At 31.9% G+C, this 25,277-nt stretch overlaps 1 protein-coding gene and 1 long non-coding RNA gene across 2 annotated transcripts in view; one reads left to right on the forward strand and one right to left on the reverse strand.

Annotated features, from left to right (window-relative positions):
* Nucleotides 1–8,097, forward strand: part of LOC143240123 (uncharacterized) — a 34,321-nt gene extending 26,224 nt beyond the window's left edge. The window contains exon 3 of the long non-coding RNA XR_013021582.1: nt 3,320–8,097. This is a non-coding gene — a long non-coding RNA (uncharacterized LOC143240123). The remainder of the gene's footprint in view (nt 1–3,319) is intronic.
* LOC143240122 (uncharacterized) lies at nt 1,427–21,102 on the reverse strand. The gene is made up of 6 exons (XM_076482039.1): nt 20,986–21,102; nt 13,690–13,762; nt 10,845–10,951; nt 9,059–9,155; nt 6,643–6,771; nt 1,427–3,888 (listed from the first exon to the last, which is right to left on the reverse strand). The coding sequence occupies exons 1-6, from the start codon at nt 21,083–21,085 to the stop codon at nt 3,069–3,071; spliced, it is 1,326 nt and encodes a 441-aa protein (XP_076338154.1). The 5' UTR covers nt 21,086–21,102; the 3' UTR covers nt 1,427–3,068.
* Between the last annotated feature and the right edge of the window lie 4,175 nt (nt 21,103–25,277).

Raw genomic sequence — 25,277 nt, forward strand, 5'->3', positions numbered from 1 at the left:
ATTCATCAGCAGGTACTGTGTGTTAAGTATCTGGATCTGTTATGTGTCATGGTATCTGTAGTTTCAACAGTGAACTTCATTTACTCTCATGGACTCAACCATCATCAATTCCATGAATTTTTGGTGGAAATAGAAGCAATATATCCCGACGTACCCTTCCACACTTCAGTTTAATGGCTTCACTGTGGAAAGGTTATGTTGTGATTTTTGAGCTTAGAATTTGGATTAAAATTTTCTTAAATCAAAAGAACTGCACTCAACCATTACTCACAAGCAATGAATGGCTTTAGAAATTAGTTTTATCTGGAGACTTGACTGCATACTCAAATGAACTCAATCTTGATCACAAGGTGTAACTGCACTTATCTGCATTATGTACACCAAGGTGAAAACATTTCAGCAAAAACTAATTATTTTGAGTTCCAATTGATGAGGAGTTGCTTCACACACTTTCCATGTTGTGAAAAGTTAAAGCAAGAAGTGGGATCCTCATTGCCATGCAGGTTTGTATAAGATATCCTTTCTGACCTGAAACTACAGTTCAAGGAGCATTTTTCTGATCTTGATGTGGGTGCAAAAGAAATAAGGATTTTTCCAAAACCCATTTGATTGTTTTACTGATGAACTGCCACTTGAAGTTCAAACAGAAATGACTGATCTGCAATCCAATGACATGTTGAAGGATAACTACACAGAAGGGAAACTGATGGAGTTCTCTAAATGTCCTCCAAGTGATCAATACATTCAATTAAAAAACTTTGCTCGTAGATTCATTTCAGTTTTAGGCGCTACCTGTTTCTGTGAAAAGCTATTTTCAAAGATAAAGACACAAAATCTAGTTACAGATCAGACTTATCTGATGAACATTTGCAATCACTTTTGATGATAGGGAGCAGTAACTTTGAATCTCAATTAAGTGCTATTTTGTCAGAAAAACACCAGTTTCATGCTTCTCACTAATACATAGTTGTGTATCTTAAATATTTTCAATATGTGCTCATATGAGAAATAAATTACTGATGTTATGTACTGATCATATATGCATCCCTACTTAATTTTACCACAACTCTGGCCCGTGAAGCCTATAAATACCTACCTCCCAACCCTTGTCCAAAAACGTTTGGAGACCGTTGATGTCATTGATGTAAATAAAAAAGAGCAAAGGTCCTATGGTTGAGCTTTGAGGTACCCCACTTGAGACATTAACCCAGTTTAACTGAACTCCATTTTTAACAACACTCTGCTTTCTTTCTTCCAGGCCCTTATTCAATCCAATTTGCTAATTATCATCCACATCTCAAGATGGATTTTTTTCAACCCTTTTATGTGTAATTTTGTCAAATGTTTCATCAGAAGTCCACATACACCAAATCTACACTCTTACCCTCATCTACATAAGTAGTAACCTAAGTAAAGAATGTCAAAAGATTTGAAAGACAAGATTTTCCTTTATTGAATCAATACGAACTATCCAATAAAATTTTAAACTTTGTTAGTATGCCAAAAGCATTTTTTTACAAGTTCCAAAATTTTTCCCACATGATACAAGACTGATGGGTCTATAATTACTGGGACAATGTTTAACACCTCTCTTGAAAAGAGGAATTGCATTACTTAACTTCCAATCCTCTGGTATTTTCCCACTATTCAAGGACTATCAAAAAATAGTAGTAAGTGATTCATATATCCAATCCAATCTTTAACCTCCTTCAGAACTTTTGAGGAAATAATATCTGGCCCAGGAGACATATTGTTTTGTAAACTTCCCAATTTGTTCTTAATAAGCTAAACAGATGTTTCATAAATACACTAATATTTATATTATCATAAAGATTGTATCAACTTGTCAGCAGTTCATTTTTTAAGTTAAACAAATTGGCTCAAGCCAGGGTATCCAGGAAAGGCTTTATTAGGCCTCTTATACAATGAACTTATGTATTAGTCATGTTCATACATGCACTTCTTAGAACGGTTTAGCATGTTATGTATATATTCGTTCACATCAAGCATTTATATTAATGCTAATAATTTTGATGCTTCCACCTTTATGAAAAATATCCGTGTAAAATAATTATCACTGTCACATATCTCATCTGCCAATACCAATAGTTGAAATTAGCATTACTTGGTAGGAAATGAGAATTTTAACTTAATGTAAAAGTAAAAACCTTTATTAATACAATTTGAAATTAGTTACTTGAAAACGTAAACAATGCTTGCATTTCCTAAGTTACTACCTACAATCTTAAAAAAAAATACTTTCTGTGGTTTAAAAAAGAACAAAATTAATCATAAAAATGTCATAAAAATAATGATTTAAATTTTTCATTTCCTATTAAGTAGCCAAAGGAGGGTTTTAGCAACATTAAAAAAATATTTTTCATCCAATACTTGGAATATATTACTTCATATGCTGTTAGAAGAAAATCATAAATAAATATCTCCACAAAATAGTATATGAAACTTGGGACAAAACTACACTTGAAGAGATGAGAGCCACACTTATAAGAATCCCAGATATGCAGGAATGTATGCAAAACTCATATTTTACTGGCAGTGTAATCAAGTGTTGAAATCAGATGTAATGAACACATACAAGTATTTGCATTTCTTTCCATACTGGCAGTGTGTCATGAGCTCTAACCCATCTTTAAGCAAATGTTCTACATAATGAAAAGAAAAATCCTTCCAAAGAAAAGGGCAAGTAAAGAATAATTCAGCTACTAATCATTTCAATATTTTTTCTCTAACGTAAAAAGTTAGAGAAGAAACGTTTCAAAATGCAATTCTGTCCAAGCATGGTATGATAGCCATAAAAAGTAAGTCACATGCTAATAAAATCATCTATTCACAATTACAAATTGCTTTCAACACAATACCAGCTTTTAGCATAAATGTATGTAATATCTTTTTCAAATTCTGACACAATATTCCAACAACTATATATTATGAAACGCTGGTTTTTTACGATGTACATGAGACATGCATGCTGGTCATTACTTAATAGCATACCAACTTTAAAAACAACAACAATGTAATGTACTTATATGTGGCATATTTCATTTCAGTTAGCCTGTAGCAGGACTCTGTATAGAAAACTGGTTATTTTTCATCGGGGTTATAGGACTAAGTAAATGTTGCTGAAGAGTTGGGGAAATAGGAGGAAGTTTTATAGTGGGTAAGGACATGGAAGGGGTCTGGGGGGTAGGAGATAATTTGCTATGTAAAGTTAAGGTATGGTGTTTACTAACAGAATTCTCTGGTATATGTGGCTGTGTCTCTCCTACTATCTGCTGATGTGGCGTAATGCTTCTTTCAGACTGATCTTGGGAAGTTTCTGTCAAAGTGACTGCAGGATTCATTGAAGAAGTTACAGATTCTGTCATATTGGACACAGCAGGGGTGTGGTTAGAACTAACTGCTTCACAAATCATAGCAAATCCAGTTGTGCTGTCTGCTTTCCTTTGAACTACCAAATTAGTACAATCCTTCTTAAGTTCATTACCTACATGCACCTCTCCATTTTTTAAGCACTGATGAAGGATCAACGCTTTCTGTGGACTAGCTGTTGGAGACATTTCTTGACCAGTAGGATGCTGAGTAGACTGGACAATTTGTTTGACCTCTGAACTTGCACCTGTTATAGTGTTGATGTTTTGAAGTACATGACTTTGTGTCATTACTGTGGCTGATTGGACTGACTGACCTTGAGTTAGTAGAGCAAGGGTGGCAGGACTGTTGACCATTGCTGTTAAAGATCTTTCCTTTGTGAGAGGAGAAAGTGTGGATGTCGTCGATAAGCTGGTATGGTGCATTAAACTATGGTTTTTCAAACCCTGGGATGTCATGTACGTTTTACCACATTGGCACTTGTAAGTCTTCTTAGGTCTGAGATAGACAAGAAGAAAAATGAACAATAACATACACAGACACTCTCCGTTCTTAGATGAGTCTAATACGATAATGAACTATTCTTACAAACTACTGGCTTTTGAAAAAAATGAATGAAATATTATTATGAAACTGAGAATTATTTTTGTTAAAATCTCTATTTAGTATGTATAGAATTCATTAATATTAAATCACAGCACAGTTTTTGTGTGTACATGTACAACCAGAAACCAAGAAAACAATAGCTTTTAGTACGTAAATTTTTTAAAAGTTCAACATAAAACTCATAAGTTCATCACTTAGATAAAAAAAAATGTAACTGGAGAAAGTAAGGTTTCTAAATGTAGCTTATAACAGGATTATGCAAGAAACACACCAACACATGTGCAAAACAGGCCATAAAGACAATACAAAAGTTTCATTTAATACTGAGGAGAAAAACAAAAGTGTGATTCAGCCTTCTCTGCTGTAAAAACTATTTGGTGACATGTGTGCAAAATAAATCACAAATATGATACACAAACTATATAGAAACAATATTATACAGTGGCTTTAAAGTTCATAAGAGAAACAGAAACTGGAAGAGTACTGTCTTGCCAAATGAAGATTTTTTAGCATGATACAATGTACAGGGTGATTATAAAGTCCTCAGCAGTATTTGAAACGGTTTGTTGATTGTACCATGTAACACACACATGGGTGAAATATTTTGCATGCATGCTTAAGAAATCACAATAAATTGCAATACACTAGTTTTTGGAAATGGCCATTAGGGGGTGACAATAGAGCTGTTCAATGTAGCCATCATCAATTGTGGTTACTGAATCATCCTGACAATGATGTTGAATACTGCAATACATAACATTCTGATAGAAATCAAATAATTATAATTCTAGTACATTAAAAATGTATTTCCAACAGGTTTTACTACCATTCACATACATGGCTATTCTTGCTCAGTGCTGTCCTCTATTTGAAAAAAAATTTCCACATAGCACAAACCTTTCACTTCCACACACCCCTCTATTCACACGGGTTAACTGATCCTCAAATGTGAATTATTACACAACATACCTCCACCAATAGTAATGCTACATGACTATCGTGACTTCTTTGGTATTCTACCTAACTATTATTTAGGTTTAGGTAGAAATATAAAAGGCATCAGTTGACAGGGGGGAAGATGGGTCAGAAATGAGAGAGAAGATATGTTAGAAATACATTTTCAGTGTAGGAAAATAATAACTTCTGATAAGGTATTTTACTTCTCTTTGCTTACAAAGCTAGAATCCCAAATTGAATAGGTGGAGGAACCTGTGCAAGAAAGATAGTAAAAGCATGCTTTGATAGCATCCAAAGGATACCCTAACAAGGAGACTGCACCAATTTTGAACCAGGTATACTCTTGCTCAGGTGTGGAAAAAGTGTGGCAGAATCAGACAGAAATGAGAGAAGCACATCTCAAATGAAGGGAAAACAGCTGGACAGTGATGCAAAGTGCAATATAGTATAATTTCAATCTCCCTGATAAACAGAATGTGGGTAAAATAATGGATATTTCCCAAGTTGTAGAGCAGTGAGGGTATAATGGATCATACCTGGCAAGTCAACTGCATTGAAACCTTGATTGTCAGAAACTGACATCCATGCACTGGTAGGACAAAGATCATATCTTTGATAAGTCAAGTACGATCCAAAATTCAACAGGAATCAAAATCCATGGGAGGGTAGGAAAGAGGATCATACTGTCTTCATCTGAAGTTCAACAAACCAGAGAGAGAAATCCTACCACAAATATGAAAACAGAACACATTTCAGCAGAGTGAAATAGCATAAATATATGTGTGTATTTTTCCCACTTAAATCAAACAGACTGAAACTACCTAAACTGCAATAATATCCTTGACAATCCTAAATGTCTAAAATACCTGCACTAACATACTCACCATATACAAACTGATTGTCCCCAAGTTTCACAGTTTGCCTTCCTAATGGTTTAAAATACCCAAACTGACTTTATAACCATCCTTAACAGAAAGAAATAACATGTTACTCTGTGAAGAATGAGTACAACACTAAACCATCCTGAAACACAACAAAGATGTGCATGTGTGATTAGGTAAAGAAATGAGAAAAGCATTAAATTACCAAGGGCAAAAAAATTTAAAAAATGCACAAGTCACTCCAATATTAAAATAAGAGAGAAGATGTACATTAGGGTAAACAAAACTACACCGAATTAAGTTAGAAACCAATAAAACCTCTTGTAATATCACCATATGAAAAGTGTAATAAAACATTTTATGGTCTTCATACAGATTGATAGAATGTAAATTAAATATAAATTATTATCTTTTAACCTGTAAGATTAGGTACAGGTTTCTTTTAATTTGCTGTCATAAAATTTTATTAATTGTAATACAATTACTTAAGTTTTAAAAAGGACAACAAGAAAAATCAGTTGTTTCACTTCATATGTTATTTTTCATGAATTAATTAATTTTTTTCTCACAAAATTAAGAGTGGTTAGTTGTTTGTAGTTATGCACAAAGATACACTATGGGCTATCTGTCCTCTGTCTGCCATGGCTATCAAATCCAGTTTCTAGCAATATAAATTAAGGATGATTTCTTCAAAAAGAGTGTCTTATTTTAAGAATATACTTCTTAAGTTACATATCCACTTACTTTAATGATTCTCAAGTTACTTAACCACTTACTTTAATGATTCTCAAGTTACTTAACCACTTACTTTGCTTCTTTCTTGTGCCCATTCTTTGCATGGTATTTGATACCATTGAGATTCTTGTATCGTTTTTTACATCCAGTAACAGGACAAGCAAATGGTCTACCCTCATTTGAATTTGCTGAACCAATCATCCTGTGTAGTACAATCTTCATATTTAATCAATAAACAAAAAACAAACAAACTAGGCTTTGACTAAACCACTGTAGAACTATTTTTCTGTTGCCACATAATCCATAATGAAAACAACTTTAAATTTTGGAGTAAATTCTATTTAGAAGTATATACATGATACTCCAAATGATAGTTTTATAAATGCATTATACCTATGGATCTGATTCATCATTCACAATGCACTTAATACACAGCATGCACATGTCAGTTAACAATAAGTTAATTTACATTAAGATATCTGAAAATGCAAAGAAATGATTAAATCTCTGTTTCATGTTGTTTCCAATTTAGAAATAACCACATCCAATTTAAATTAAATGCCAAATCTTTCCTTAACACATTTTTGGTATCTAAAGAAACAAGCTACAATGATTCAAAATAAGCTACAATCATCTTGCATGTTTTTCTTGCCAACATTACCAAATAAACTTTGAATATAGTCAGATCTCCAAATAAACCTGAAAAGATCAGTAAACAGTCTTTATACCGATTAGTAAACTGTTATTTCTTTTCACAAATGTGACATTTTTCAAAGGATGGGTGTACATTTCATTGAATTTTCTGTCATAAGATTTTATTTATTATAAGTACTCAAGTTTTCAAAGGAAAAAAAATTGGTTGTTAAATTTTATGTGCTATTTTTTCACAAAATTATGGGTGATTTCTTCACAAAGAGATTCTCATGTTTGAGGACCTAGAAGAAACCCTGATTGTTTGAAAAAAATATTCCATTAGAAATTCCTCCCACAAAGTTCCACAATCTTTACATTTAGTATTATAAATTTTAATTTCTGATAAAATTATCATAATTGATAGATTTAGACAAAACTTAAAACTTGTTAAAACTTAGTAGTAATATATTAAACAAATCTGTACTTGAATTAAAATTTTCATCCCAGAATAGAACTTTACTTAACCAGTATTCCTAAAACTCTTGGTATGTAATGTATCAAAGCACTTTGATAGTTTAGCTCAAAACTTCTATTAATTTAAAACATTTTGTTACAAAGCACCCATTTGGATATGCTAAATAAAAAAAGACTTATTTTAAAATAAATACCCAATAGAGGGAAATTACGTGTAAAGTATTTCTGGGAGACTATCAGTAGTAATCCACCATGCAAGTAAAATAACAACGCAAATCAAAAGTTATGCTTAACATTTGGAATACTTTGATAAACATCCGTTATCTTGAATTTTGTAAGTTGAAAATAAAGTACATTTAAGCATTAAAGTTTTCACTGACAGTTGTACTACTTCATAACTGATGAATAAACTCAGAAAGTCACGTGATCAGAGTATTAAGCTAAACTGATCAGCTACCATATTGTTCCTTATACTAACTATCAATAGTCAAAAATATATATATAAATAAAGATATGATTTCTGGGATCAGATTTTATATCATTTCAATCAAAGAAATCAAATGTTGACACCAAATTAAATTTGCTTTCTCTTTCTCCCTGTTATAAAGTTAACTAATGAAAGCTTTAAAAAGCAATATATATAAATATTACTTTATATCAATGTATTCATTTCTACAGCTTTAGTTTGTTTCTTTTTTTTTTATAATGAACCTAATTTGTAAAATATGTTAATACACATTTTTTGTGAATTATTCTGTTATGTACGAGCTTTAAGCTTGTTTATTGTTGGATATACAGAGTACAATATTTATGGTTATAATGTCTTATCAAGATAAATTGGCATCATTAATAACTTTGCAGCTATAGCAGAATGCTGTTGCTTTACATTGAAAATATTTAACAAAACCTTTTAAACAAGAGAGAATGACAGTATCTTACATCTAAAACTTTAGTTTGTATTTACACTGACAAAAGGTGAAGACAACTAGTTATGTCCAAAAAATGTTAAATTTTAAACTGTATCATTTTATAGTTTCAGTACATCTGTTCCCCTCCAGCTAATAAAACTGCAGATGCAAATGAATAGAAAAATATGAAATATATAGATACAGATTTTGTATTTTTTTGCATTATAATAAACCTTTCCAAAGGATATATCATCACATTTATGATACGAAAATTGCTAAAACCTGTAAGTAGTAAGTCATTTATAAAAGATTATGGACTATGCAAGGTAGGTAAATGCTTACATGTGATGAATCCACTATACTCGCAAAATGATACCTGTTCACAGATTGGTTAATTACAAATTATTCATGAATAGTTACTACAGAACTAAATAACCTTATACGTTGTAATATGAACTATTAATATTTCAATACCTCAGAATGAATTCAGATAGAAATTCGTCCTGATTGGCCCACGAGTCATTGCTATCTTCTGAGCCACTCATCATATCTTCATCATCAACCTCACTCCCTGAACAGAAATAAATAGCCTGCTGATCATACATTTTGTTTTTAAATCATCAAAATTAGGCAACAGCATATACTCTTAATATCTTAATATCAAACCATTGATGACACAATTAATCAGAAGTAAACTGGTCATAATAGTTACCAGAAAACTTTCCTGATGATCTGAGGCGTATCAATATAACTCAGTAAAATAAATAAATAAGATAACAAATTGACAGTTATCACAAGGCTTCACTTTATATATTAAGCTACATGTACAAACCCCAGTGTGACGTTGACCAACACAATCGGGAGTGATAGTTCTACTCTGTTTTCAGTGGTTACTGTTGGCCTACTGTATCTATGTATGAGTTTCATTCATAGTTTATACTACCATTAAACACTACATATGCTAACAACATACAGCCATATACTGATCTCTAATGCACTTTTAATATTATTGTCTATTGTTAGATATACATGTTCCTAATGTACTGATAATAAATTTATATATGTTTATATATACAAATATTTCTATCCTAAGCCACTTTCCACCAACTCGCATGGTACATTAGGTTATCTACACCAATATTCTAAAGTTTGTTGAAACAACACATAAGAGAATCTTCTCATCAAATAGGAGAACAAAACTTAATCAATACTTCTATAATTTTTGAAGTATCGAACAGCTTAAAATATCAAGGAAGGGGATAGAAATAAATCTCAAATATAATCTAATCACTGTTCAGAAAAGAAAACTTGAAATAAGTATTATAAAACAAAGATCTACTTAGGTGCAGGTTAGGTTTCACAAAGTATTCCACAATAACTGGCCATAATTATGTTATTTTTGAAATGATTTCTCCTCTGTTTTATTTCACACCTATGACAGCTGCATGTGATTTGAAATTAAAAGTAAATTGAAAAGTTAGTTCAATTTTGTTGTATTTCAGAATTTTATCTACAGGGTGTTTGGAAAGTCACTGTGCACTTATATATTTATTAACAGACAAAACTGCACAGTGGCTTTCCAAACACCCTGTATATAAAATTCTGAAATACAACAAAATTGAACTAACTTTTCAATTTACTTTTAATTTATAATGAAAGTTATTGTGCTATCAATCTGAATTTACATCATGGAACAGGATCTGTAAACCCATACAAAACAGATCTACACATGTTTAAATAATAAAAAACAGGCAGTTTATGATAACAATAGTATAATACATATGTACTAAGCATTTTGGAATTATATACTCTTTGTATAAGTATTCTGAGAGTAAACACAATCATACCAACAGTATGTATACTGTACAACTTAATGTATTCATATTATGTATCTTATTGGTTACTTTCAAAATGTTCATAACAGAACCTGTGTATTTCAAAACATTTAGTAAATGCCATCACAATTCTTCTTAAACTAAATTAAGATTTTAAACAAAGAAATCCACTAGTTGTTGCCATATAGTTCAAACTTCCATTAACTGCAAAAACAGCTGTTTACAGATGACAATTATTTCAAAATTAATTACAAAATCATTCTTCTATTGAGGTTTGCAAACCATGTCACTGAATACAAGTAATGTTCTATCTTATGTATTGTTTTATATACCACTTCTGTTGTATGATTGTTATGATTTTTTATGTAAATAGTAAACTAAATCCCAAGATCTAGGTAAATGATAGAACAAATGTAATATTATACCAGTGCCAATTGGTGGTATGCTGTTTAAAGATGAAGTTGGAGACTGGCTGTGATGTCTTTTTTTTTGTCCATCATTGGTTTCTTTTTTTCCAGTTTCTGTAAACACTCTATAAGAAAAGCCAGACAAAATATTTTAGAAATACATTTGTTTTGATATTAATCAGAAAACATATCACATTTTTTCAGTAAAATTCCATTAAAATTTAGCCTTTCAAGTAGGTATGACAACTTTGTATGCCATGATCTTTGAGACAATTTAGTAGGAATGACAGATGAAGCAAAACACAGGCTAAGTTTGAGATCATTTCAATCATTATGTTCAAATAAATTAGTTTTATTCAAAGGATTCAACTTTATCATATTCTGTGAATAATTTATATACAAGTCCAATGCTAACTATGATTTCTTAAAGGACGTTTTGTGTTTTACTACTTTTTTCTTTTTTTATTGTGTTAAGAATTGTCACTAACTTTGAAGTACATATAAAAGGAATCCTGTTGTGACATTTATATGTACACTTGAAGAGAAAAGTCATGATGGCTTGTCACTTTTGTATAACAGGTTTGGAATCTCTATTTACTTAAATGTTGATTTTGTAGTTTCAAAAAAAATATACAAATAACTAGTTTCAACAACAAATAATCCACATAACACATGAAACTGACAGGTCAACACAAGTTTGAACACTGACTTTGGGTGTTATATGCCCTTCATGAAGGTATGGACCCATGATATAATGGTTTCTCAAAGGGGCGAGAGGAAAATATGTGAATATTTTGTCTGATGTTACGTACAGTAACAACTTCACATGTAAAAAGACTTTGTAATAGCCCTCATTTTATTCATTAATAATGTTGGAAAAGCTGTTCTGTCCTAACTCATATAGTCTCACTTGTAAGAAACATAAAATTAACAATTTTGGAGTCTGGGGCTCACCTTATACACAAATCCAACTTGTGAAATGCTCACCTGTGAACAGAGCCAGTGCTGTTTGAAGGCTCTCTGTGTGCCAACACCTGGGTGTACCAAATATACTGAGAAGTACAAAGCTGAAGGAGTTAGTTATCAGTGCTATCAACTGAAGAGGCATGAGTAGAAACAGTGAATTTCAATGCTGTGATAGACATTTATACAACACAAGGATTAAAGAAGGATTTTTTCTCTAATATGGATAAAAAAAACCAACTTATTTTGTAAATTTACTTAGGTATTTGCCAGATTTCAGAAAGTACACATTCATGATTTAATTGTAGTGATGTACATAACTTGCCAGTATTAAGGGTGCATCAGTTTCACCCAGCTTTTTATAGTAGGTTAGAGTCTGTGCAGGAAGTAAAATATTACTTCTCCAGGGCCTTCATGGATTTACATATGGCACTGAATTTGGTCTTTTTTGTGACTTGAAGCTCAGAAATACAACTAAAAAGCTACACTAAGAGAACAAGAAAATCAAGCAAAATATATTTGTAACTAATTCGTTCCAGAGTAAACCTATCAAGAGACGACAATGAAGTTCAAATATTCTGACAAATTTCATTTACAGCTTTAAAATACAGTTCAGATCATTGTAAGTATTGTATTTAAAAGACACAAAATTCATATTAATGAACAAACTTGTGAGAGTACAAAGCAGTTTCTACAACATCCAACACTATGATATCACTAAAGAAAGATACAAAATCAACAGAAGTTGACACATCTTGAACAGGCAATCTTTACTTCAAAATATAAACATTCAAATTTTCTGTGAGTAACTTTTATTCAGAGTGAGAAACTTGGAACAGTCTATAATAATTTTAATGAAAATAAAGAGAGACAAAAGTGTGTAGACTTCAGTTCTTTTTTACTTCAGTTGCATTTCAACTGCAGTTAAAACTTAGTGAAGAAACTACAACATCAGAATTTCCAAAAGTCTTGAGTTATGAACATAAAAACATTTACACATCCTCTACATGTAAAAAATGTACATGCAATTTTCATACACAGCTAGGGCAATCATCATGTGCATGCCTTTCCCAACACACAATTCAAGGTCTTTGAGATGCCTATACACTAAACTCCAAACAAACCTTCAAGGACCTTTAATATTACAATTCCTTTTACACAGAGCGGGGAAAAAAATTACATGTAAATAAATACAACTTATCATTATGTACACTGTAAAAGATGAATTGAAAAAAAATTGGATTTAGCTAATCCTTCAGTAACACAAGATCTCCTAAAAAAAGAAGATAGGATTATACAGTTTTTAAAGATTTACAAAATCTTTGACTTCAAGCATTTGTTTTATATTACAAGAACAAGTCGTAGCTAAGGACTACTTTTTCCACCTAATAATAAACAATTATCACATTTATTCACTTGCTTCCAGTGCTTGTTACTTATGGAGAGAATGTATACCTATATCTTTCTCTCCAAATATGCACAAACAATTTCTGGTATTTAGTTTAAAAGATTACATTAAAAAAACAATAATCTTTGTAACAGAAAACTCTTTACTTTTTGAACTAAATTATTTGTTCATTCACATGTTTATTCAACTAAACATACAACTGACTTGGCCCAGCATGGCCAGGTGCATTAAGAATTTTGACTTGTAATCAAAGGGTCACAGGTTTGAACCAAACATGTTGCACCAAACATGCTCATCCTTTTAGCAATGGGGGCATTATAATGTAACAGTCAATCTCACTGTTTGTTGGTAAAAGATTAGCCCAAGAATTGGTGGTGGGTGGTGATGACTAGCTGCCTTCCCTCTAGTCTTACACTATTGAATTAGGGATGGCTAGCAAAGATAGCTCTCATGTAGCTTTGCACGAAATTCAAAAACAAAAAACTGACTTACCTTAAAATATAGCTAATAGGGAGACATGATGGTGGCTGAAGTTCTTGCTTCTCAATGAAATGAGGATCGAAATCTTAAAGACAACATAAACAATATACAACTATCTGAAAACTGAAAACAATGCCACAACATAAACTATCCCTAATTTAATTTACTCTGACATAAAGCTTCTAAAGTTTTACCCTAGGTGCTTAAAAGGTTATCTTTCCACCCATAATTTAAACTTATTAGTACTTCTAAGTGAATAATATGAGGCATAATGAATACAAGAATAATACATAAAATACAACAACACTAAATCAATATAAAAAATACATCTATATTTTCAAAATGTTTGCATTATTAAGAAATCATGTATGTGTGTTTACCATCCACACATGATATGTACACAACTCAGTTCCCCCATTTCTGCTGGTATAAAGTCAGCATGCCACACTAGGCAGTCAAATGTTATAGATTCTACAGAAATGTTCCTGATTTGGTAGTCAAATGCAACTTTACTGGATAAATACGGAATCTGATTTGTTCTTTAGTTTGTCCAGGATACATCATTCTTTTTAAAACTTAGTCACCTCTACAGATATGACTTCACAAAAATGCTGAAAGTTATCAAACACCAACAAAAGTGTTACTTGTTTCACAACTGCTTCAGTGACAACTTCTGATGGCATAACATAGCAACATCTTTACACATTACATAAACCAAGTAATGTGATCAAAACAGTTATAGAAAGAATTAGTAAGAGATAACCGACTAGAGCAACAGCTGAGACCTAACCTAAACTTATTTTCAGAGATTACTCAAGTTAGGCATTTAGAATTATTAAATGATTTGAAGACTGTAATGTGAAAATAAATAATTAGGTGCAATAAGTTTTAGCTTTGGAAGCCTATTTTGATTAATTTTTAAAAAGGTATTCCTCCTATAGAGTTACAAAATAATAATAATATACACTTAAAATAAAACCCTGCATTCTTCTACTGAGTTTCTACCTGTGATCAATCAAAACAAATAAACATCTTAGCTCTATTTAAACAAAGCTTTAACTTGAGAGAAATCACATAAGTCTCTGATGGATCACACAAGTCTCCGATGGTTTTATTGTCTTGAAATTTGTACAGGTTCTACAACAATTCCTACACTCTGAATCTGAAAATAATATCCTTTTTTCTCCATCATGTATAGATTTTTCACAAAATGTCGTATATACTTTCACACAAGTGAAAATTTTAATTAAAACTGGGTCACATTCTGTTAAGTTTTAAAAAAAGAGTCCATAGAATGTGACACCTCACTACAGAGGAACACACTAATGAGACTGTACCATGTCTGAAGCAGGTATATTCTTTGATCATTTTGAAAAATATGTCACTAATTCAGGCAGAAAGGATGTACATCTAGTACCACATCAGATATGCCAAAAGGAGTAGAGCTATGGTGAATTGGGTTATAACTAATGGGTCTACTAGAGTTCAAAGTCAGGTGGCACTGGCTATTTATCAACTAGCCTGTGATATGAGAGTTCCTCCAATTTTCACTTCAAGACAAAGACAATCCTTTATAAAAGGATTTGGATCATTTGGTGAGTTGGGCATATAAATGGTAGGTAACTTGTTGCTATAAACAGAAGCAATATAATGCATATGAAATATAATTTGAATTGTCCTAAGCCTTTCAGGCAATGTATTGTTGCCAATGGCAATACAATTAGGATTTTAGGTTATGTGTACAAAAATATTAAATAGTTGTCCAAAAAGGTTAATGGTTAGGCCTTATTTGAAGTACTGTGTTCAGTCTTAAGCTCTTTACCTTAGAAGAGAGATTAAATTGTTATAAAGAGATAAGAGGAGGGTAACTAAGGTGATATGCAGGATGAAAAGGTTGTCATATGAATATAGGTTAAAACCTCTAAACTTGTTTTATCTTGAATAATGAAGAGTTGGAGGGGAATTTGACTGAGGAATTGAGGAATGAAGAGTACTGATGCATTATCTTTTTAATGGTGAGAATGGGAACACTGGAGAACACAAATATAAATTTTGATTGGTTAGGAGCCATCTTAAGTTAGAACAGTTTTATTTCTTTAATAGGGTGGTTGATGTTTTGGATGGGTTGCCTTCAGGTGCGATAGATACAGTTAATTTAAAGGAGTTTAAGGGCAAGTTTCATAAATATTTGAATTACAAGGACTGGCTTTGAGTTGTTTCTTTATAGTGACTAATTTATGTGTGGATAGGATGGTCTAGATGGATAAAAAAGATCTCTTGTGACCCTTTAATGTTATTATGTTACAACAGACAAGCTGCTTGGACTAATGTGATTGGCTTTCCATGTAAAGGTGAATTAAATGCCAGAGATAGGCTGAGCTGCAAGAAGTTGAGGACAGACTTAAAGAAATTCATTAATGGCAGTTTTAAACAAAACTTGTAAGGTGATAAGGGAGTCTGGGAAATTGGGAATAAATAAAAAATATTTAGAGCATAATAAGTTAAATAAAGCTTGAGTAATAATTCAGTCAGATTGAAAAATTAATTTACTTGTTATTATTCTAATGTACATCAGGAATGTAAGGAACGAAATGCACAAATTCAGATCTTGTTGAATGCAAAACTATATCAAGGAAATTACCAAAACCAAGACTTGTAGAATAATGTTACTAGAAATTGTTTTGCAATTGTAAGTTATTTAATTGTGCCAGACTTTAAACAGGGTGGTGGTTGGGGTGTGTGGTTCTCTCTATTAGGAAAAATTGCATCTTGTTAAAACTGAAAATAAAAGGAACAGTCAAGAGGTTGGATCTACATAGAGTACAATCAAGAGCTTAAAGGGTAGAAATTTTACTGGCAATTGTCATAAGCCAATTGATGAGTCAAATGACACCAATGAGAAACTGTATAATTAGAACAGAATTGTAAACAATAATTAAGAGACTAATTTTAGACATTACTTAAAATTATGTAGAATTAGCTGGAGTTCCTGTCCATTTACTGGGTAAAAAAACAAAGAAACCTGTTTGCAACAAAGGATAGGAAATCATGCTTCTATTTTTTTTTTCTCAACACAAATAAAGGTGCCAACACTGAAAAGAAAAACAGTGTTTTCAAGAATTATAACAACAGAGGTTACGTAGTTCATTCAAATACTAAAAGATACACAATGTTGGAAGTTTTTTCCAAAATTATATATGGCATTAGATGGAGGATTTAACACCACATGAACTTCCTCATGTTATCTTGCATCACTGTATCAAGTTTGATGCTATTAGATCAAGAAATGTGGAAATGTAAAAGGAACAGATACACACATGTTGACATTCATTTATACAGGTTCATTTCTAGGGAAAAGATATTTCTTTATTTTTTGTACCAAATGGTTAGATAGCCAACCAGGTGGGATACAAATTTTGGGTTATTTTTTAATCACTGATGAGAAAGCAGTCGTATGAGTGATGATAGTAAAATTAGGACTGATGTTTTGTTACATGTTGATATAATATTTTAGTTTCTTAATTTTATAAAGTTCATTCTGAGGGCTGACAGAACTGTTAATAAAAAATTAAGTAGTTAAAAGATGATGTGGGACTCACAAAAAAAAAAAAAAATGGCTGTTACTTCAAAATAGATGTTTCTAAAAAGAGGTCAAGGGTAGCAAGAAAGATCAAATCTTACTGGATTCCTAAAGATTAAATAATCAAGGATAAAAACACTAGTTTGAGAAACATAAATTAACAGATAGGATGAAAGATTTAGAGAATTATATAGAAGCAAAAGATCTGTTGAATAACAGAAATAGAAAATCTAAACAGGCGTACGTGAAAAAAACTGGCTGCTAATAAGTAGCAGCAAGAATTTTAAGTATGTTAAAGATATAAAAAAAATATTAAAATGTGGATTCAGCCCTTAAAAGAGTTTCTTTTAAATGTTTCCTTCTGTTTGTACAAGAGGATAGATTAGATGTATTCCTCATTCTGAACATTCTGTAAGAAATACTACATTTGACCCAAATAATTTAGATGACAAAAAAAAAAAAATGAGAGATCAAAAATACCAGTACCAAAAAGTTATCTTATGGAGGTCAAAGATCAGACATGCAGGCCCCTCTTTTCATTTTAGGAACTGCAGGTTAAAGGACAACTGACAGTTGCTTGAGGATTGAAGAATTGAAAATGCTATTCCTATTTTTGAAGGAAATAATTTTTCTAATTATTCATTTAGTTTTATTTTTGTAGTGGGAAAAAATTCCAGTGTAATAAAAAAAAGCTTTACAAAATCACAAAATGAGATAATGACATCATGAAATAAACTCAAGATGGATTCTCTACAGAGAATTCCTTACTAATTTATTAACTTATTTGAAGATGTCAAGTGTTATCTAGTGTACTCTAATGTTCAAAAAAGCTTTTGGTTAGGTTGTGGTTAAGGAAAGACCAGTTTGATCTAACATAGATAGATAAAAGAAAAGAAAATGTTATTAATAAAGTTTCATCAAACTGGACTATTGTTTCAAGTTAAGTGTATGAGAGGTCAGCACTTGCACCTTTGCTTTTCCCTATATACATAAATATTGATAAGGGAATAACTAGTAACTAAGTGCAGTTTGCAGAGTACATTAAATAATTACGTATTTCTGAATGTACTGAGGACACTGAGCTATTATAAAATGAACTGGATCAATTGGTTAGTTTGACAAGTGTTTAGCAAATAACCTCTAATTATATTAATTGCATGATAATGCATTTGTGTCATCATAATTTGAATCACATTTAATACAGTTAAGAACCCCCTGAACAGCAAGAGTGAAGAAAAGAATTTTGGCATAGTAGTGGATAAGTCATTCAAACCATCAAGGCAATGTTTTGGTTCTAGCAAAAAAAAAAACAAAAAGAAACTTGGGTGTATTTACCGATATATTGAATAAAACACAAAAACATTAAGGAACTCTACACAAATCACCAGTTAGGCCTCATTTGGAATGCCATATATGGTCTTGGTCTCATTACCTAAGAACGAATATTCAATTATTGAAAAAGGTTCAAGGTAGAGCTAATAGAATAGCTATGGGAATGGATGAAGGTTATCTTTTGGGAATAGTTATGATCCATTAACTTTATTTTTCATGAGAAGAGAACATTAACAGGCAATTTTACTCAAGTTTATAAGACTCTTTAAGGGGTCAGTAGGATAAAAAGACTTCGATTTGTTTGCATCATATACTGAAAATATAAGGACAAGAGGAGAAAAAAGGTAGTTTACTTTTCTAACAGGGTGATTGACTCATAGAGTGAGTTGCTATTGATACATGTAGAAACTAAACATTACAAGAGCTTTAAAAGAAACATTTATGTAGGAACAGTCTTTAAACATTAAATGGTCTCTTGTTGCCTGTATATTATCTTAATACATATTTAATATTGTACTTAAGATGAACAAAGCATAAATAAAGACTTGGGACAATTGAAGAACTGTGTTAAAGCCTGTGAGATGTCTTTTAGTATTAACAAAAACAAGATTATGCTCATTGTACTACCAACACTCACCCATGAGACTCTTACATCTGGGCCTATTCTCATGTTCAGATGCATTAGTGAAAAAAAGAAATAAATAAAAATATCACACACTATTCAAAGTAGTCATCTTCTATGACACACTATGGCTGGATAACTAGCTGGATCCATGTCAAATTCAATATCACATTGATCTACAAGTTGCACCATACTGCCTTATAATGCTTCACTGGATAAACACTTTCAGGGAAAGCATGTCCCTAAACCTCCCCTAAAAGGCATTGCCCTCAGCACTCATATCATTTTACTGTGCATTAAACTTTTCCTTTTTCAAGCATCTTACTCAATGGGACCCTGTAAGTTAAAAACCTTAATATCATTATCATAACAATTATTCTTATAACCTTGGAGAAGAAACTTTAATTTAAGTTACCAAAAAAATGTCTGGAACTACATATTCTCCTACACAATGTACATTGACAAGTAAATATATCAAACAGACTGTATATATATATATATAAAAATTTTGATCAAGCCAAAGGAAGTTATCAGTTCTCTCTGTACAGTGATGATTAGACCTAATTTGGAATAGTGTATTTGGTTTCACTAGCCTTATTTAATCAAAGATAGAGTTATTGGAAAGGGTTCAGAGAAGAATTACCAGGAATATTTAAGGTTTAGAAAGATTAATATATAAAGATGGCTCGAAATGTATACATCTTTTTACTGGTGAGATACGAGTGTCTGAAGTTTTTAAAATTGTAAGAGATTTGGAATTCATAAAAATTAGTAATTTTAAAAAATATGCAGGCAATAAGACTATAGGTAACAGTTGTGAAACTCAGACATAACTCTGACAAATCATGCTATTATTTTTCTAATACAGTATGATCTATATAAATACTTTGTCTTCAGATAAGGTACAAAATACAACAATCAAGGGCTTCACAAATGGCTTTGATGAGCATTTTAGTGATAATGGTTGAATATATGAAAATGAGTTATTTAATTTGGAAAAAAGGTAAACCAGATGAGTTAAATGGCCCCTTGTTAATCCTTGGAAATTAAATGATAACAGATTTGAGCTTAGAATATACCTTGATTCAGACTTGTTTCTTGGCAATCTTTCCCTTTTCTTGGTCAGTTATAAACTTGTGTAATGTTCTGGTGATGAGAATTTTAGGTTGCTCTGAAATTGTTCACACATTTTTTTTTTTTAGATATATAATGAATTAAGTTTATTTTGAATTTAATGTATTGTGTTTTTTTCGTGAGTCAAAAAAAATAACCTCAAAGGGTTGAATCAGCAAATGATGCTTTCATAGTCACTTAGCAATAACATGCAGGTTAGAAGGGACACAAACCCCTCCTATCCAGTTTTTGCAGTTAGTGCACATACATTATTAATATTAACAATTATACTATTGTGATTTAATTTGTCAACCCCACCATTTACTCATAAAATTGACGTTAGGAGTTAGTTATGTCAACTATTTTACTCATAGCCACAGGTTAAGTTGGTTGTGAGATCCTACCCTAATTAACTGAAAAATATATAATTTTATATATCATCATACACCGTAATATAGTATGTTGCATCGTTGCAATGTTGTTTTAAAGTAAAATCATTTTTTCTTCCCCGCAAAAACTTATGACAACCTCATAAAACTGCATTTTTTTCCATTTAATTTAAAATACTTAATTCTCTTTTTTTCTAAAAATTAAAGAAGTAATAAACAGATAAACAAAAACTAGGAAACCTAAAAAAAATATTTAATTCTAAACAACTCACCAATGTGTGTTTCTTCAATATGTTGAATGAGCTCTCGTAAAGTAGGAAAAGTTAAACCACAACCGTTAAATTTGCAGACATTCATGAGAAACACCGCCATGACCAAAACTGATAACAGCTGATAATATATTCCAGTATCATTATTTCATAGTTTACGTATAGATGGCTCTGTTAGTAAAAATAAAAAGTATCAATTCTTATTATACACACATGCACACACAAACACATATATATGCGTGTGTGTGTATATAGTTTGTTATAAACAAAAGCAACTTGAAACGAATAAAAACAATAAAAAACGCTGCACCAATTGAAAGGATCCCTAGGGTATAAACTATAACGTGGGAAATAAAAAGTACCCTAGCTTTTGCAGCTGACCGCGGAATAGGACCCGTTCGCCAGTCTCACATAAAGAAATAAAATAAATAATAGAAATATAAATTAGGAAAGCGAGATGTGGATGTTCAAGTGTTTATAACTTCACTGTTCCTACATCATGACAATGTACAAATGTTTATAACTGCACTGTTCCTAGCACCCGCATCCCGCTTTCCTAATTTCTATTTCTATCCTTGTATTTTGGTTTATATTGCCATTCCTTTATTATACCATGGGATTCCTTTCGATTGGTGAAGAAATGTTGTTTTTTATTTTTGTTTCGGCTTCTTTTCGTTTATAACAAATTAACATTTTTCAGAGGTTTGGATTTGCTGTTTTTAACACAGTCTTTCCTTTTGAGTTTCTTTCATTTTACTTCACTCTCCAGTTGTAATATTTCCTCTCTCTCTCTCTCTATATATATATATATATAATTACAATAAAATATTTCCATAGTTTAGTTCATATTACGTTTTAATATATAAAATCCCCCAGTACGGTGGCGATAAGTCTACGGAATTATAACATTAAGTACCTAAGTTCTATTACCTGTGGCGAATACAGTAGATAGCTTGATGTCGCACTCATCTAAGAACAACAACCAAATTATTTTATAAAGCATAAATGAATTACATCTCTCCGCAATATTTTTTCCAGACAAAATATGATTAAACTCACGCTATTAAAAACAATTCATAATAAAAACAGTTATTTCTCATAAGAGCTTTTGTAGTAATTATAAATATAAAAATAAATATTACAGCTACCTACGACTAACAACAACAGACTCTTTAATACTTTCAGAACAACGGTACAGTGATGTAAAATAGATATTTATAATTATAGTTTTGTTTGAATTTCGCGCAAAGCTACACGAGGGATATCTGCCGTTCCTAATTTAGGAGTGTAAGACTAGAGGGAAAGCAAATGTTGGGCTACTTTTTTACCAACGAATAATGAGACTGACCGTCACATTATAACGCCCCCACGGCTGAAAGGGCGAGCATCTTTGGTGCGAGGGGGATTCAAACCCACGACCCTCAAATTACGATTCAAGCACTCTTAACCACCTGGCCACGCTGGGCCGTATTTAACCCCTTCTATTTCACAATTCTTTATTGTACTCCCATGTTTGTGCACAAGAAAAGCTAGATATAGCATAAGACCAGTTTAGGCATTCTATGCTTCACAACTCTAAGAGCTGAAAAAACGGTAGATTAAAAACATTCGAAAATCGTTTTACTAAACGAACTCTCTTAAGATTTTAAAGCTTTACCTGAACATGATTGTTTTAAAAGACCCTGAAATACTTAGCGGACTAGATCACGTTGGATACTGGCTGCTAAAATTTAAATGTAAAATAAAATAAAAAAGCACCCACAGAGATTCGAGAAAACTATATTTATAAAACAATATTTCATAGTTGCATTTTCAGGTTCACAATATAACCTTTCGATAGTAACTGCAAATAACAGGAGGAACAGACAATATATGTCGTAAAACTGAAAATTTTTACATCAGTGGATTGCGTAGAAATAGACAGGATACAATATTAAACGTTATCTGTTGGGTCATTTGGGCTTACAACGCCAAAATTTGGGATCCGATTCTCTGCAGATAGCCTCTTGTATAGCTTTGTGGTAAAACAAATAAACCAAATGAAAAAAAAAATGTTAAGCAGAGTAACAAACAATCTTTATTTCATACAAACAAGTCGAAATACTGATGATAAACAAAGCAATTTTAGGTTAAAGAAAAACTTTGGGATCATCTATTTATTCTTTATACTCTGAAACTCCCCTCTAGCTACATACAACACTAGAACCCAGGTTTCGATACCCGTAGTGGGTAGAACACAGATAGCCTTGTGTAGCTTTGTGTTTAAAGTAGAATAAAACTATATATAAACCATACTCTAAAAGAATGACACTATGTATACACAAACACCATCCATTTCAGAGAACAGGTGCTATTTATGTCATTGAATATCTCAAGACTAGCATTGTCCATTTGAAACATCTATAAGTAACTAAGTGGGACTGATACCTCGGCTTACATGTAACTAGCGCAAGAAATAAGGTATTACTGCACGTGACAGATTAAGTGAATGTTTCTATGCACCTTGAGAATTTTGAAAATTGTGATAAGCTATATGGTTTACCTTTCTAAGCTAAGAAAGAAAATTCGAGGCTTTTCAAAGTACCCCCACAAAAATGTTAAGTATAATTCATACAAAACAAAACCCTCATGAAATATGATTGTTTTTTTGCTCGTTTGTTTTCGAATTTCGCGCAAAGCTACATGTCGCACCAAACATGCTCGGATTTTCAGCCGTGGGAGCGTTATAATGTGACGGTCAATCCCAAGTGTTGGCGGTGGATGGTGATGACTAGTGGCCTTCCCTCTAATCTTACACAGCTAAATTAGGGACGGCTAGCGCAGATAGCCCTCGAATAGCTTTGCGCGAAATTCAAAAACAAACAGACCAGGAATTAACTCTACCTAAATTACCTAATTCTCTTCGGTTCCGGCACGGCCATGTGGTTAAGGCGCTCGAATCGTAATATGAGATTTGCGGGTTCGAATCCCCGTCACACTAAACATGCTCGCTCTTTCAGCCATGAAGATGTTATAATATGACGGTTAATTCTACTATTCGTTAGTAAAAGAGTAGTCCAAGAGTTGACGGTGGGTGGTGATGACTAGCTGTCTTTCCTCTAGTCTTACACTGCTAAATTAGTGATGGCGTGCGCAAATAGTCCTCGTGTAACTTTACGCAAAATTTAAAAAAAATCTTTTAAAAATGGTGAACAGGAATGGTCAATGTAGTCACTTAAATACATCACCCAAAACCAAGGGTTCGATTCTCCAGGTGAACACAGCAGATAATCCGATGTAGCTTTGCTGTAAGTAAAACACATACAAACGCTATTTAAGATATTCATAATATAACTGATTTTCTAATAAATTTGCTATTAGGACATAATGAAATATAGAAAGTGATATTCATTGCTTAGTAGAATAATTGCACACAAATAAATCACATGAATGTAACAAGAAGTTCGAAGATACAGCTGGATGGAAAGTTAACAAAGGTTAGAAGAGAAGAAACGAACATGTTTAAGGAACATAATAATGTATTACTTATTTCAGGCTCAGTGTACATGTCTTTCAGGCTAAAAAGACGAAATTAAAGTGAAATAAAAACTTTCACAATGAACTCTGACTCTTTCTTTTATAACAAGGAATGATCACGTTTTTTCAAAAAGTTGAAAATAATTTTTTCTGAGACCAACGAAGCTGAATTTGCAATACGTTTTCTCCAGGTATATCTGATCAATCAGAAAAAAAAAAGCTGAAATAAAGGTGTATTTTCACTCCAAGTAAAAGTCATAAAGTTTCTCAAACGTAACATTAAGCGGGACAAAAAGAAACTCTCTCATAAAACAGCAGATACGATCCCTGACTAGTCAAACTCAAGCTCACACGCAATATTAACCAGATTTAGTGATTTTCAAAATCATAAGACCGAATGTGCCAGATTTAGGAATCTATGTGTCCAGTGTTCGTGTTTCGTTATTGAAAAGAAAATGTACTCCACATTTTGAAGTTATGTGTGTGCATCATAAAAACATGGTCAAGTCCCGCTGTTCAGTCAGATAAGAGTAGCCCAAGAGTTGGTGATGAGCACTGTTGATAGCTGCTTTTACTTCTACCTATCACTTTAACATTAGAGACAGTTAATGTAGTCAACTCTTCAGTAGCTTTGCATAAATATCTGAGAACAAGTAAACAAACAAAAATACATGTTACTTTTTTTATGTGTTGAGGATATTAAATACAAGCTTAAATAATTTCAACGTCATTAATAGGTGTCATCTTTCTTATATAGAAGGCTAAGTTGAAGTGCGCGA

The sequence above is a fragment of the Tachypleus tridentatus genome, chromosome 13, assembly GCF_004210375.1.
Source record: "Tachypleus tridentatus isolate NWPU-2018 chromosome 13, ASM421037v1, whole genome shotgun sequence".
Classification (NCBI taxonomy): Eukaryota; Metazoa; Arthropoda; class Merostomata; order Xiphosura; family Limulidae; genus Tachypleus; species Tachypleus tridentatus.